The following is a 14,287-nucleotide window of genomic DNA, read 5'->3' as shown; positions in this document are numbered from 1 at the left end:
TATTTAAGGATCTATAGATGGCTGTCATTGGTTGATGTTGTGCCTTCCACTTAAACCAAACAAGTAAATCCCGAATTCCCAAAGGGCCTTGGTCCATATCAGTTCCCTAGAAAGAGAATAGGGTGATATTTCGGGTGCCCACTTCGACATACCTCAGCTCAGCATGCCGCTTGCTATTTTCATCACCAATGTCTGCTTTTATTGGTCTTTGATCTGAGCCTCATTACCACTAATGTATTGTGACGTTCAGACTGCCTTGTGTGTGTGTGTACGCGTGTGTGTGTGTGTCTGTCTGTGTGTGTGTGTCTCTGTGTGTGTCTCTGTGTGTGTCTCTGCATGTGTGTGTGTGTGTCTCTGAGTGTGTGTGTGTGTGTGTGTGTGTGTGTGTGTGTGTGTGTGTGTGTGTGTGTGTGTGTGTGTGTGTGTGTGTGTGTGTGTGTGTGTGTGTGTGTGTGTGTGTGTGTGTGTGGTGAGTGTGTGTGTGTGTCTCTGCATGTGTGTGTGTGTGTCTCTGCGTGTGTGTGTGTGTGTGTGTGTGTGTGTGTGTGTGTGTGTGTGTGTGTGTGTGTGTGTGTGTGTGTGTGTGTGTGTGTGTGTGTGTGTGTGTGTGTGTGTGTGTGTGTCTGTGTGTTTGTGCCTGGTGTCTGGTCACTCACATGTCATCATCACTTCACAACGACTGCTTTGAGAACATAATGTGATTTACAAATTGAATGGAACTGTTCATTATTAAGAGGAAACAAATAGTATTAAACCAAAGCACTAATAATGTGATCTCAAAGCATATGTTTTAGTCTAATCACAACCTGTAACAATTGTCTTTTGTTTTCAAATAGTCATGCCACTATAATACTGAATACAATATCTGTTTGTCCCACCAAAACACATAGGGTTTATTGTTTTGTGAGGTCTAGATGCTAGTCATGTTAATTCACTTATCCTAATCTGATTCTAAAGTATCAAGGGATGCAGCCCAAATAACTCCCTATTCCTCATGTGGCGCACTACAGCCTTATTCTTCCAGGCTTGTTGTTCACTGCTCACAGAGGTTCCTAGTAACACAGTTATACATTTCACACGGGATTTCCATATTAAATGGTGTGGATGAAGGGTTTAGGTGAGCCTAAACTCTTAGGGGGGAAAAAGGGGGGGTTGCGTAAAGGGTTCTTCGGCTGTCCCAGTAGGAGAACCCTTTTAAGAACCCTTTTTGGTTCCAGGTAGAACCCTTTCCACAGAGGGTTCTACATGGAACCCTAAAGGGTTCTACCTGGAACCCAAAAGGGTTCTTCAAAGGGTTCTCCTATAGGGACAGCTGAAGAACCCTTTTAGGTTCTAGATAGCACATTTTTTTCTAAGAGTGTGGGATAGGTCGGTTATTTTACCCAGGGGACCGTGCTGCAGGGCGAGATGCACGTGTTTTCAAAACACAACCCTCGCCAGTTTACCCTGGGTGCATCGGGTGGTATGAAAGACACAGTTTTTTTTTTTTACCACAATGTTTGATCAGTCTTTTTTAAATAAGATATTTTCAACCTTGTTTCTGTCACAAACTCAAAACATGCACAGTGTTCCTTGTTAAATTCATGTTAGTAACCAAAGTTGAATTGAGTTTAATTGAGAACCAACATTTTCTCTTCAGTAGAAGTCCATGTCCCCTTTTGATTTTTATAATTCGAAGGTTAACAGGGAAAGACATGCCAGGGTAGAATTAATGTCCTCTGAACGAAAGTGGTTTCCTCTCTGATTATTTTGTCTCTCTGTTTCACCATGACAACAGGCTTAGCCAGACATCCTTTAGTAGGATCATATCAAACAAGTTCCTTGGAAAAGTCCAACTGTAATGAAGCTGCTATAAAGAAAAGATCCGCTCCATTACATGTTAAAATCATCAATGGGTAAATAGTGCTCTGTCATTCTTCAACAAAACCCCTTTCAACAACATTCATCCTGTGCCCAATTCTCTCAATTATGCAAATAGAGTTCAATCAGAGCAGCAGGGGGTTGACACATATTCTACGATAAAACATTCCTTTTGTTCCACTACTCTTTTAAATATGTTTTTTCTTCTTCTGGTTATTAGAACTTCCTCTTTCTTTCTTTCCTTCTCTTTCTTTTTCAACAACCAGGAGAGAGAGTTGGAGAGAAGAACGTTCTCTAGCAGAGTTAGAGAGATTAGTGAGGAGAGAGGAGGAGGGGGGTTCTTTCTGGTTCTCGTTCCAGCCCAGGATGAAAATGCCCTGTGTGCAAGGAGGGGAGCAGGGACTGATATGGGTCATGAGACTCTCAAAAGGATTACCTTGAACTGAAGTCATGAGACCAAGGCTTGAACAAAGAGCCGGCTCACATGCTCATCATATGAGCCCCGCTTCATAAAGTCATGTCGTTTCATATCTGCTGGGCTTCAGTGGGCTAGGAGGACCCGGGTGAGAGCAGCTAGAGAGCTGGAGCTGGAGCTGGGCTGGAGCTGGGCTGGTGGGAAGTTTCTTGAGTTCTTAGAGTTATTGAGAGTTCTTGAGTTCTTAAAGAGTTCTTGAGTTCTAAGAGAGTTCTTGAGTTCTAAGAGAGTTCTTGAGTTCTTAGAGAGTTGTTGAGTTCTAAGAGAGTTCTTGAGTTCTTAGAGAGTTGTTGAGTTCTAAGAGAGTTGTTGAGTTCTTCTTTACTAGTAGTTGGGTGTTCGAGTGTTGAGTTGCTCTTGTGCTCCTCTTGAAGTTTCTACTGGATGCTCTTCCACTGACGGTAAGTGGTTCTTCATTTATCTGATGTATCGAGGAAACTCTATATCTTCTTTGGTGTAGAAACGTTTTATGGTCAACTTTGTTCATTTCTTATAGGCAGGGATTCATTTGAGGTGCAATAGAGTGGAGTTGAGTTATGTTCCACCAACTTAGGTTGGGATACAACATATAGAGGGAATGGAATAGAAATCTACTGAAATTATATATTTTAAAAAAATATAATTTTAGAGACAGTTCCATCGAGGAAAAAATAACCTCCATGTTAACCTCTATAACCACTGTTCCCCAGTAGACTGTCCTTGTAAAATAACCTCCATGTTAACCTCTATAACCACTGTTCCCCAGTAGACTGTCCTTGTAAAATAACCTCCATGTTAACCTCTATAACCACTGTTCCCCAGTAGACTGTCCTTGTAAAATAACCTCCATGTTAACCTCTATAACCACTGTTCCCCAGTAGACTGTCCTTGTAAAATAACCTCCATGTTAACCTCTATAACCACTGTTCCCCAGTAGACTGTCCTTGTAAAATAACCTCCATGTTAACCTCTATAACCACTGTTCCCCAGTAGACTGTCCTTGTAAATAAGAATTTCTTCCTAACTGACTTGCCTAGTTAAAGAAAGGTTAAATACCAAAACATTTTTATAAATAAAACCTCTATGTTACTTAGCCTCCAAAGAAACTCCACATGAGGAATAGATCTCTGAACAAAGTTCTTATTTTGGAGGCACCCTGATTAAAAGTTCATAATATAATATAATTGTTATAAAGTAAATTAGTTTCAAAACTTTAGTTAATCTGTGGTCAATCTAACTAATCTGTATTGTACTCTATAGTGTGTAGGGCGTTAGGAGTTAGGAGTTAGGAGTTCTCATGGCAGGGTTTTTGGCCAACTTCCTCTCTGTGCTCTTGAGTGGCGCAACGGTCTAAGTCACTGCATTTCAGTGCTAGAGGCGTCACTACCGACACCCTGGTTCGAATCCAGGCTGTATCACAACCGGCCGTGATTGGGGGTCCCAGCGTTGTATGGGATTGGCTGTCATTGTAAATAAGAATTTGTACCTAACTGACTTGTCGAGTTAAAGAAATAAAAGGATCTTTTTAGTTACAGAATTTACTGTCTTTTTGGTCCTGTCTCACCTTTCTTTCCCGGGAACTTGTTGAAACAAGTTCAAATTGATTTGTAATATGTTGTTTATTAATTAAACTCTTTACCAGGATGATAATAATGAGGTAATATGTTATTTTATGAATTAGACTGTTTACCAGGATGATAATAATGAGGTAATATGTTATTTATGAATTAGACTGTTTACCAGGATGATAATAATGAGGTAATATGTTATTTTATGAATTAGACTGTTTACCAGGATGATAATAATGAGGTAATATGTTATTTATGAATTAGACTGTTTACCAGGATGATAATAATGAGGTAATATGTTATTTTATGAATTAGACTGTTTACCAGGATGATAATAATGAGGTAATATGTTATTTATGAATTAGACTGTTGTGGAACGTTGTCTGGCTCCATTGAGTCGTTGACTAGATGAGTTTGATATTATCTGAAGCTAAGAGACCTACCTTTACTAATTGTTCTACTATTTTAACCATTTGCAATGAACAAACTTTTACATCAAAATCTCTGAAATATATATAATTTTTAAAGCTTGAGAAAAACTATGTTGAGGTTAGTTACCGTTTTAGAAGATATAAATACTAACTGTTTGTTATCTGCAGTATAGACATGAATCCAAGATGTACCCAGTCACTATTTGTTGGGACTTGGGTTTAATCCACCATTATCCAGAGTGAACGTATTTCCCAAAGTGCTCTGCGACAGACAGGACCCCTGCCCATGGCTTCTGCTGTAGAGTGACCTGTTAGTCACTATGGCAATAATCACAACACAAAGTCATTAGGTCTATTTGGCGTCACATACACACGCATGAATGCATACACGCACACACACACGCACACACACACACACACACACGCGCACGCACGCACGCACGCACACACACACACACACACACGCACACACACACACACACACACACACACACACACACACACACACACACACACACTGCCCTGTTCTTTGTTGGAGTGTTTAGGCAGGATTAGGTGACCAGTGCTGTAGTTAAGAGGATTTGTTCCATCAAGAAATGAGAGTTTTTGTACCTGGCTGTTACAATAGAAAGCAGCATTCTACCAGTAATTAGCTAGACCCATAGGTCTCTTGTAAAAAGTAGTGCACTATATAGGGAATAGGGCTCTGGTCTATAGTAGTACCACTATATAGGGAATAGGGCTCTGGTCTATAGTAGTACCACTATATAGGGAATAGGGCTCTGGTCTATAGTAGTACCACTATATAGGGAATAGGGCTCTGGTCTATAGTAGTACCACTATATAGGGAATAGGGTTCTGGTCTATAGTAGTGCACTATATAGGGAATAGGGCTCTGGTCTATAGTAGTACCACTATATAGGGAATAGGACTCTGGTCTATAGTAGTGCACTATATAGGGAATAGGGAGCCATCTGTGACAGAGCCACAGTGTGAAGGCAGGGAGAGACCAGATGGTGCTGGTTCTGGTCCATTGTTGGATCAGTAAAACACACTAACAGAACGTGTGTTGTGATATTATGGAACATCCATTTTCAATGTTTGGATCTTTTTGTTTTATCACAGCCTTCGATTGAATTTTTTACAACACAGAAAAAACACACTGACTAATGTTGTTCTTCTGTAGTGCTATGATGTTCTTATCATCAGATTTGGTCCATAAACTGCAAATGAACAGAACATGAAATCTCAGACCTCTAACCTGTAGTTATTTCAATGTGTCCAATCTATTCAATAAAGTATGTCATTATGCGGATGGTTTCAATGGCGCCGCTTTTCTTTACCACGTAGTATTTATCAGAGTTGAGTGATTTGAAGTCTAAACCATGAATCTCTCTCTCTCTCTCGCAGGCCCACAAAGCTTGGATTGAGAAGACGTTTCAGAAAAGAGAGTGCATCCAAATATTTCCCAGCAAAGAACCCAACAGGTACCATTCATGTCATTGTTCTCCCAGAACCCAACAGGTACCATTCATACCACTGTTCTCCCAGAACCCAACAGGTACCATTCATGTCACTGTTCTCCCAGAACCCAACAGGTACCATTCATACTACTGTTCTCCCAGAACCCAACAGGTACCATTCATGCCACTGTTCTCCCAGAACCCAACAGGTACCATTCATACTACTGTTCTCCCAGAACCCAACAGGTACCATTCATACTACTGTTCTCCCAGAACCCAACAGGTACCATTCATGCCACGGTTCTCCCAGAACCCAACAGGTACCATTCATACTACTGTTCTCCCAGAACCCAACAGGTACCATTCATACTACTGTTCTCCCAGAACCCAACAGGTACCATTCATGCCACTGTTCTCACCGATCCCATTTTCCTTGCTCCTCACTATTCTCATATGCTTCTATGATGAGCACCAGATCATTTGCTGAGGCAGAGAGAGAGAGAGAGAGAGAAAGAGAGAGAGAGTGAGAGAGAGAGAGAGAGAGAGAGAGAGTGCTTTCACTGACCCAGTTTAAAAGATAAAAAAAACTCTGTGTTTTTAGAGTGCTGTATAACTTAGTGTACATCCCAAATGACATCCTATTCCCTATATATAGTGCACTGTTATCAGTCCTGGTCAAAAGTAGTGCACTACAAAGGGAATATGATGCTATTTGGGATGTAGACTTAATGAACTCTCCACTCATACAGAAACGCTCTCAGTAAAGTAATTGTATAAACAACCTGCCGTTACGTGGCCCAAATCCCTTATTAAGGCCCAAATCCTTTCAAATGGTGGTGATTGTGGGGACTTAACGTGACAAAACCCCTCAGATAGCTCTAAAGCAAACAGAGATGCAATTGAAATTGGTCAGCACACAAATATGAACAGTAACAGCTGTTAGTAATATGGTGAAGTAGCTCTATGCTACATTGACAAAGCAATACTAGCCATCTTTCATAGCTATTTACACGATCTGTCTGTTTGTGTTTCACATTCCATCACGGTACGCTTCCATTAACACTTTATAAACCAACATGTAGAAAGCATTATGAAGTGGTTATAATGCATTATAACACCAGTAATAAGCATGTATAACCCCCCCATATGTCCCCCTTTCTATCTCCAGGTGCAGTTGTGGTCAGGTAGTGAACCAGCATGTGGCCATCATCCCGGGGGCGACCACCAGGGCGGCGGAAGAGGCAGGTCAGAAAGCGCAGGTGGCGGTGCCCATGGAACGCTGGTCCGTGCTTAAACACACACAGGCCATGCCCACAGACACATACGGCATCATGGAGTTCCAGGGAGGAGGACATGTCAACAAGGCCATGGTTAGACGCCATTTTCTTTCTTTCTTTCCTTCATTTCTTTGAAGCATCCTTCATTTATAATTCACTTCCTGCCCCCTTTTCCTCTCCTCCTCAATCCTTCATTCTCTCTCTCTCATCTCTCCTCAACATAAACAATAGTTGAAATAGAATGTCCTCATAAACCATGAAGACATTAAGACATGAACCATGAAGACATGAAGACATGAACCATGAAGACATGAAGACATGAACCATGAAGACATGAACCATGAAGACATAAACCATGAAGACAAACCATGAAGACATGAACCATGAAGACATAAACCATGAAGACATAAACCATGAAGACATGAAGACATGAACCATGAAGACATAAACCATAAAGACATGAAGACATGAACCATGAAGACATGAAGACATGAAGACATGAACCATGAAGACATGAAGACATGAACCATGAAGACATGAACCATGAAGACATGAAGACATGAAGACATGAACCATGAAGACTTGAAGACATGAACCATGAAGACATAAACCATAAAGACATGAAGACATGAACCATGAAGACATGAACCATGAAGACATGAAGACATGAACCATGAAGACATGAAGACATGAAGACATGAACCATGAAGACTTGAAGACATGAACCATGAAGACTTGAAGACATGAACCATGAAGACAAGAAGACAAGACATGAAGACATGAACCATGAAGACTTGAAGACATTAAGACATGAACCATGAAGACATGAACCATGAAGACATGAAGACATGAACCATGAAGACATGAAGACATGAACCATGAAGACTTGAAGACATGAAGACATGAACCATGAAGACATGAACCATGAAGACATGAAGACATGAACCATGAAGACAAGAAGACATGAAGACAGGAACCATGAAGACATGAACCATGAAGACATGAAGACATGAACCATGAAGACAAGAATACAAGACATGAAGACATGAACCATGAAGACTTGAAGACATGAAGACAGGAACCATGAAGACATGAACCATGAAGACATGAAGACAGGAACCATGAAGACATGAACCATGAAGACATGAAGACATGAACCATGAAGACTTGAAGACATGAAGACAGGAACCATGAAGACATGAACCATGAAGACATGAAGACATGAACCATGAAGACTTGAAGACATGAACCATGAAGACTTGAAGACATGAACCATGAAGACAAGAATACAAGACATGAAGACATGAACCATGAAGACTTGAAGACATGAAGACATGAACCATGAAGACTTGAAGACATGAAGACATGAAGACAGGAACCATGAAGACAGGAACCATGAAGACATGAACCATGAAGACATGAAGACATGAAGACATGAACCATAATCGTGTTCACTCTCTCCATCCATCTCTCCCCTACAGACATCCATGTAGCGTTTGTATTAAATGTCTTCATCTCCTTTCTCATTTACTCCTCCTCTCTCTCTCCATTTCTCCCCTTCAGTACATCCGTGTGGCGTACGATTCCAAGCCAGACCACATGCTCCACCTGATGGTGAAAGACTGGCAGCTGGAGCTCCCTACCCTGCTCATCTCCGTCCACGGGGGACTGCAGAACTTTGACTTGCAGCCCAAATTAAAACAGGTGTTTGGAAAGGGTCTGATCCAAGCTGCAGTCACCACCGGAGCCTGGATACTCACTGGCGGAGTCAGCACTGGTATGTACTGTAGTTTCCTAACGATGTGTTACATTCACTGACGTGGCCACTGAGGTATCTAGCAAACAACGGTAAGGTAGGCAAGTCACTAAATCTTGAGTCCAAGTAGAGTACCAAGTCCCTGGTGTTCAAGTCTGAGTCCGAGTCGAGTACCAAGTCCCTAGTGTTCAAGTCTGAGTCCGAGTCGAGTACCAAGTCCCTAGTGTTCAAGTCTGAGTCCGAGTCGAGTACCAAGTCCCTAGTGTTCAAGTCTGAGTCCGAGTCGAGTACCAAGTCCCTAGTGTTCAAGTCTGAGTCCGAGTCGAGTACCAAGTCCCTAGTGTTCAAGTCTGAGTCCGAGTCGAGTACCAAGTCCCTAGTGTTCAAGTCTGAGTCCGAGTCGAGTACCAAGTCCCTAGTGTTCAAGTTTGAGTCCGAGTCGAGTACCAAGTCCCTAGTGTTCAAGTCAGAGTCCGAGTCAAGTACCAAGTCCCTAGTGTTCAAGTTTGAGTCCGAGTCGAGTACCAAGTCCCTAGTGTTCAAGTTTGAGTCCGAGTCGAGTACCAAGTCCCTAGTGTTCAAGTCAGAGTCCGAGTCAAGTACCAAGTCCCTAGTGTTCAAGTCTGAGTCCGAGTCAAGTACCAAGTCCCTAGTGTTCAAGTCTGAGTCCGAGTCGAGTACCAAGTCCCTAGTGTTCAAGTCTGAGTCCGAGTCAAGTACCAAGTCCCTAGTGTTCAAGTCAGAGTCCGAGTCAAGTACCAAGTCCCTAGTGTTCAAGTTTGAGTCCGAGTCGAGTACCAAGTCCCTAGTGTTCAAGTCTGAGTCCAAGTCCAAATCCCTTCTACTAATGTCTGAATGGAGTCCACGTCCCTTATTAGTGCTGAATGTGCTCCAATTGTATCCTAGGGGTGATCCGGCATGTTGGAGATGCGTTGAAAGACCACTCCTCAAAGTCCAGGGGGAAAGTATGTGCCATCGGGATCGCTCCATGGGGCATCGTGGAGAACAAGGAGGATCTGATAGGAAGAGATGTAAGTCGCAACTTGTGAACTTGTTTGGGTGTGATTCTCCATTTAAATTCATCTCAACTCCTCAACTCAACTCCTCAACTCAATTCAACTCCTCAATTCAACTCCTCAACTCAACTCCTCAACTCAATTCAACTCCTCAACACAACTCAACTCAACTAAACTCCTCACCTTCAATTCAACTCCTCAATTCAACTCCTCAATTCAACTCCTCAAATCAACTCCATGTTAACAGGATGTTATTATATGTATCCCTCCCAGGTGACACGTCCGTACCAGGCCATGTCCAACCCCATGTCCAAGCTGTCTGTCCTCAACAACAGCCACTCTCACTTCATCCTAGCAGATAACGGGACCCACGGGAAGTACGGCGCAGAGGTCCGTCTTCGCCGTCAGCTGGAGAAACACATCTCCCTGCAGAAGATCAACACACGTAAGTCTGACAGATTGAGGGGGGGTTGTCTGTGTAACACCAGGCAGTGTAAGCCCGTTGAACTAAAGCCCAAGGCATTAGCTCAGGGAGCTAACTAACACAAGTCTTCGGGTCTCAGACGAGAACAACTTCATATTTACCATGACCCATCTAATGTTAACGCTAATGTTGGAACTATACACGGTGTTAGTATCTTAGATACAACATACCCTCGTGTTGTCATAGTCCAGGCTTCTTCTCTTTGATCAGAGCGAGCCTGTCCTGCTCTGCTGTATCCTGATGAGTAGCTGATCTATGTGACCTGTGGGTTTCCCTTTGTCATCCTATGCCTGGAGATCATGATAAGGCAGGGACAGCAAAGGGATGCTCAGCTGTCACCTCTGACTTCAACTACGCTGACATTAATACTGTTGTGTCTGAGGCCTATGAAGACCACATGCTAGCTACAGGGAGCACTGCTGTGTATGAGGACCACATGTTAGCTACAGGCAGCGCTGCTGTGTATGAAGACCACATGCTAGCTACAGGCAGCACTGCTGTGTATGAGGACCACATGCTAGCTACAGGCAGCACTGCTGTGTATGAGGACCACATGATAGCTACAGGCAGCTCTGCTGTGTATGAGGACCACATGCTAGCTACAGGCAGCGCTGCTGAAGACCACATGCTAGCTACAGGCAGCGCTGCTGTGTATGAGGACCACATGCTAGCTACAGGCAGCGCTGCTGTGTATGAGGACCACATGCTAGCTACAGGCAGCACTGCTGTGTATGAGGACCACATGCTAGCTACAGGCAGCGCTGCTGTGTATGAGGACCACATGCTAGCTACAGGCAGCACTGCTGTGTATGAGGACCACATGCTAGCTACAGGCAGCGCTGCTGTGTATGAGGACCACATGTTAGCTACAGGCAGCACTGCTGTGTATGAGGACCACATGCTAGCTACAGGCAGCGCTGCTGTGTATGAGGACCACATGTTAGCTACAGGCAGCACTGCTGTGTATGAGGACCACATGTTAGCTACAGGCAGCACTGCTGAAGACCACATGCTAGCTACAGGCAGCTCTGCTGTGTATGAGGACCACATGCTAGCTACAGGCAGCGCTGCTGTGTATGAGGACCACATGCTAGCTACAGGCAGCACTGCTGTGTATGAGGACCACATGCTGGCTACAGGCAGCACTGCTGTGTATGAGGACCACATGCTAGCTACAGGCAGCACTGCTGTGTATGAGGACCACATGCTAGCTACAGGCAGCACTGCTGTGTATGAGGACCACATGTTAGCTACAGGCAGCACTGCTGTGTATGAGGACCACATGCTAGCTACAGGCAGCACTGCTGTGTATGAGGACCACATGTTAGCTACAGGCAGCACTGCTGTGTATGAGGACCACATGCTAGCTACAGGCAGCACTGCTGTGTATGAGGACCACATGCTAGCTACAGGCAGCACTGCTGTGTATGAGGACCACGTGTCTGAGGCCTAACAACATGAATAGGAACTAATTAGTAGGCAAGTTGTGTTTGTCTCTGCCAGGTCAGGGGGTCAGGGGGTCATGTTGTTGTGTATGTCTCTGCCAGGTCAGGGGTCATGTTGTTGTGTTTGTCTCTGCCAGGTCAGGGGTCAGGGGGTCATGTTGTTGTGTATGTCTCTGCCAGGTTAGGGGGTCAGGGGGTCATGTTGTTGTGTATGTCTCTGTCAGGTTAGGGGTCAGGGGGTCATGTTGTTTTGTCTGCCTCTGTCAGGTCAGGGGTCAGGGGGTCATGTTGTTGTGTATGTCTCTGCCAGGTCAGGGGTCATGTTGTTGTGTATGTCTCTGCCAGGTCAGGGGTCATGTTGTTTTGTCTGCCTCTGTCAGGTTAGGGGTCAGGGGGTCATGTTGTTGTGTATGTCTCTGCCAGGTCAGGGGGTAAGGGGGTCATGTTGTTGTGTATGTCTCTGCCAGGTTAGGGGTCAGGGGGTCATGTTGTTGTGTATGTCTCTGTCAGGTCAGGGGTCAGGGGGTCATGTTGTTGTGTATGTCTCTGCCAGGTCAGGGGTCATGCTGTTTTGTCTGCCTCTGCCAGGTCTGGGTCAGGGGGTCATGTTGTTGTGTATGTCTCTGCCAGGTCTGGGTCAGGGGGTGCCTCTGGTCTGTCTGATCCTGGAGGGGGGTCCCAACGTCATCTCCATAGTCCTGGAGAGCCTGAGGGAGGACCCCCCTGTCCCGGTGGTGGTCTGTGACGGCAGTGGACGGGCCTCTGACATCATCTCCTTCGCACACAGATACTCTGAGGACGACGGGTGAGAAACAGACCTGGGTCAAATACATGCAATTTTAGATATATGTCAAATGCATGTCATATACATGTCAAATATATGTCAAATACATGTCAAATACATGTCAAAAATATGTCAAATACATGTCAAATATATGTCCAATACATGTCAGATACATGTCAGATACATGCCAAATACATGTCAAATACATGTCAAATATATGTCAAATACATGTCAGATATATGTCAAATATATGTCAGATATATGTCAAATACATGTCAGATATATGTCAAATACATGTCAGATATATGTCAAAAACATGTCAAATATATGTCAAATATATGTCAAATACATGTCAGATATATGTTAAATACATGTCAAATACATGTCAGACATAGGTCAAATATATGTCAGATATATGTCAAATACATGTCAGATATATGTCAAATACATGTCAGATACATGTCAAATACATGTCAGATATATGTAAAATACATGTCAGAGACAGTATATAGGACTTTGGGTGAGAAACAGAACAAGGAACAGGGCTGTGATCTAATGTCCACACTAGCAGAAACAGAACTAGGAACAGGGCTGTGATCTAATGTCCACACTAGCAGAAACAGAACTAGGAACAGGGCTGTGATCTAATGTCCACACTAGCAGCAACAGAACTAGAACAGGGCTGTGATCTAATGTCCACACTAGCAGAAACAGAACTAGGAACAGGGCTGTGATCTAATGTCCACACTAGCAGAAGCAGAACTAGAAAAGGGCTGTGATCTAATGTCCACACTAGCAGAAACAGAACTAGAACAGGGCTGTGATCTAATGTCCACACTAGCAGAAACAGAACTAGAACAGGGCTGTGATCTAATGTCCACACTAGCAGAAACAGAACTCGAACAGGGCTGTGATCTAATGTCCATACTAGCAGAAACAGAACTAGAACAGGGCTGTGATCTAATGTCCACACTAGCAGAAACAGAACAAGGAACAGGGCTGTGATCTAATGTCCACACTAGCAGAAACAGAACTAGAACAGGGCTGTGATCTAATGTCCACACTAGCAGAAACAGAACTAGAACAGGGCTGTGATCTAATGTCCACACTAGCAGAAACAGAACTAGAACAGGGCTGTGATCTAATGTCCACACTAGCAGCAACAGAACTAGAACAGGGCTGTGATCTAATGTCCACACTAGCAGAAACAGAACTAGAACAGGGCTGTGATCTAATGTCCACACTAGCAGCAACAGAACTAGAACAGGGCTGTGATCTAATGTCCACACTAGCAGAAACAGAACTAGAACAGGGCTGTGATCTAATGTCCACACTAGCAGAAACAGAACTAGAACAGGGCTGTGATCTAATGTCCACACTAGCAGAAACAGAACTAGGAACAGGGCTGTGATCTAATGTCCACACTAGCAGAAACAGAACTAGGAACAGGGCTGTGATCTAATGTCCACACTAGCAGAAACAGAACTAGAATAGGGCTGTGATCTAATGTCCACACTAGCAGAAACAGACTACAGCCAAATACTGTGCTTGGTTTTGCCTTTTTGGTAGAACGTCATTCTAAATAAGAATTTGTTCTTAACTGACTTGCCTAATTAAATAAAGGTTAAATAAAAATAAAATAAAATTGATTTAGTTACAATGAAACCAATTGAATAATACTAAGAATGTAAACTCCAAACTGAAGCCCTCCACAAATACTTTCAAATGGAAATAGAACAGGAAGAATCT

General features: G+C 43.4%; 1 protein-coding gene across 1 annotated transcript in view; it reads left to right on the top strand.

Annotated features, from left to right (window-relative positions):
- Nucleotides 1–6,944: 6,944 nt before the first annotated feature.
- Nucleotides 6,945–14,287, top strand: part of LOC106587999 (transient receptor potential cation channel subfamily M member 1) — a 43,495-nt gene continuing 36,152 nt past the window's right edge. The window contains exons 1-5 of the mRNA XM_045708531.2: nucleotides 6,945–7,146; nucleotides 8,617–8,830; nucleotides 9,716–9,840; nucleotides 10,099–10,270; nucleotides 12,385–12,559. Coding sequence (XP_045564487.2) covers nucleotides 7,048–7,146; nucleotides 8,617–8,830; nucleotides 9,716–9,840; nucleotides 10,099–10,270; nucleotides 12,385–12,559 — 785 coding nt within the window. The 5' untranslated portion in view covers nucleotides 6,945–7,047. The remainder of the gene's footprint in view (nucleotides 7,147–8,616; nucleotides 8,831–9,715; nucleotides 9,841–10,098; nucleotides 10,271–12,384; nucleotides 12,560–14,287) is intronic.

This window comes from Salmo salar, chromosome 26 (assembly GCF_965601325.2).
Source record: "Salmo salar chromosome 26, fSalSal1, whole genome shotgun sequence".
Taxonomy (NCBI): domain Eukaryota; kingdom Metazoa; phylum Chordata; class Actinopteri; order Salmoniformes; family Salmonidae; genus Salmo; species Salmo salar.
Note: the sequence above shows the minus strand (reverse complement) of the source record. Positions and strands in the feature narration are given on the sequence as shown.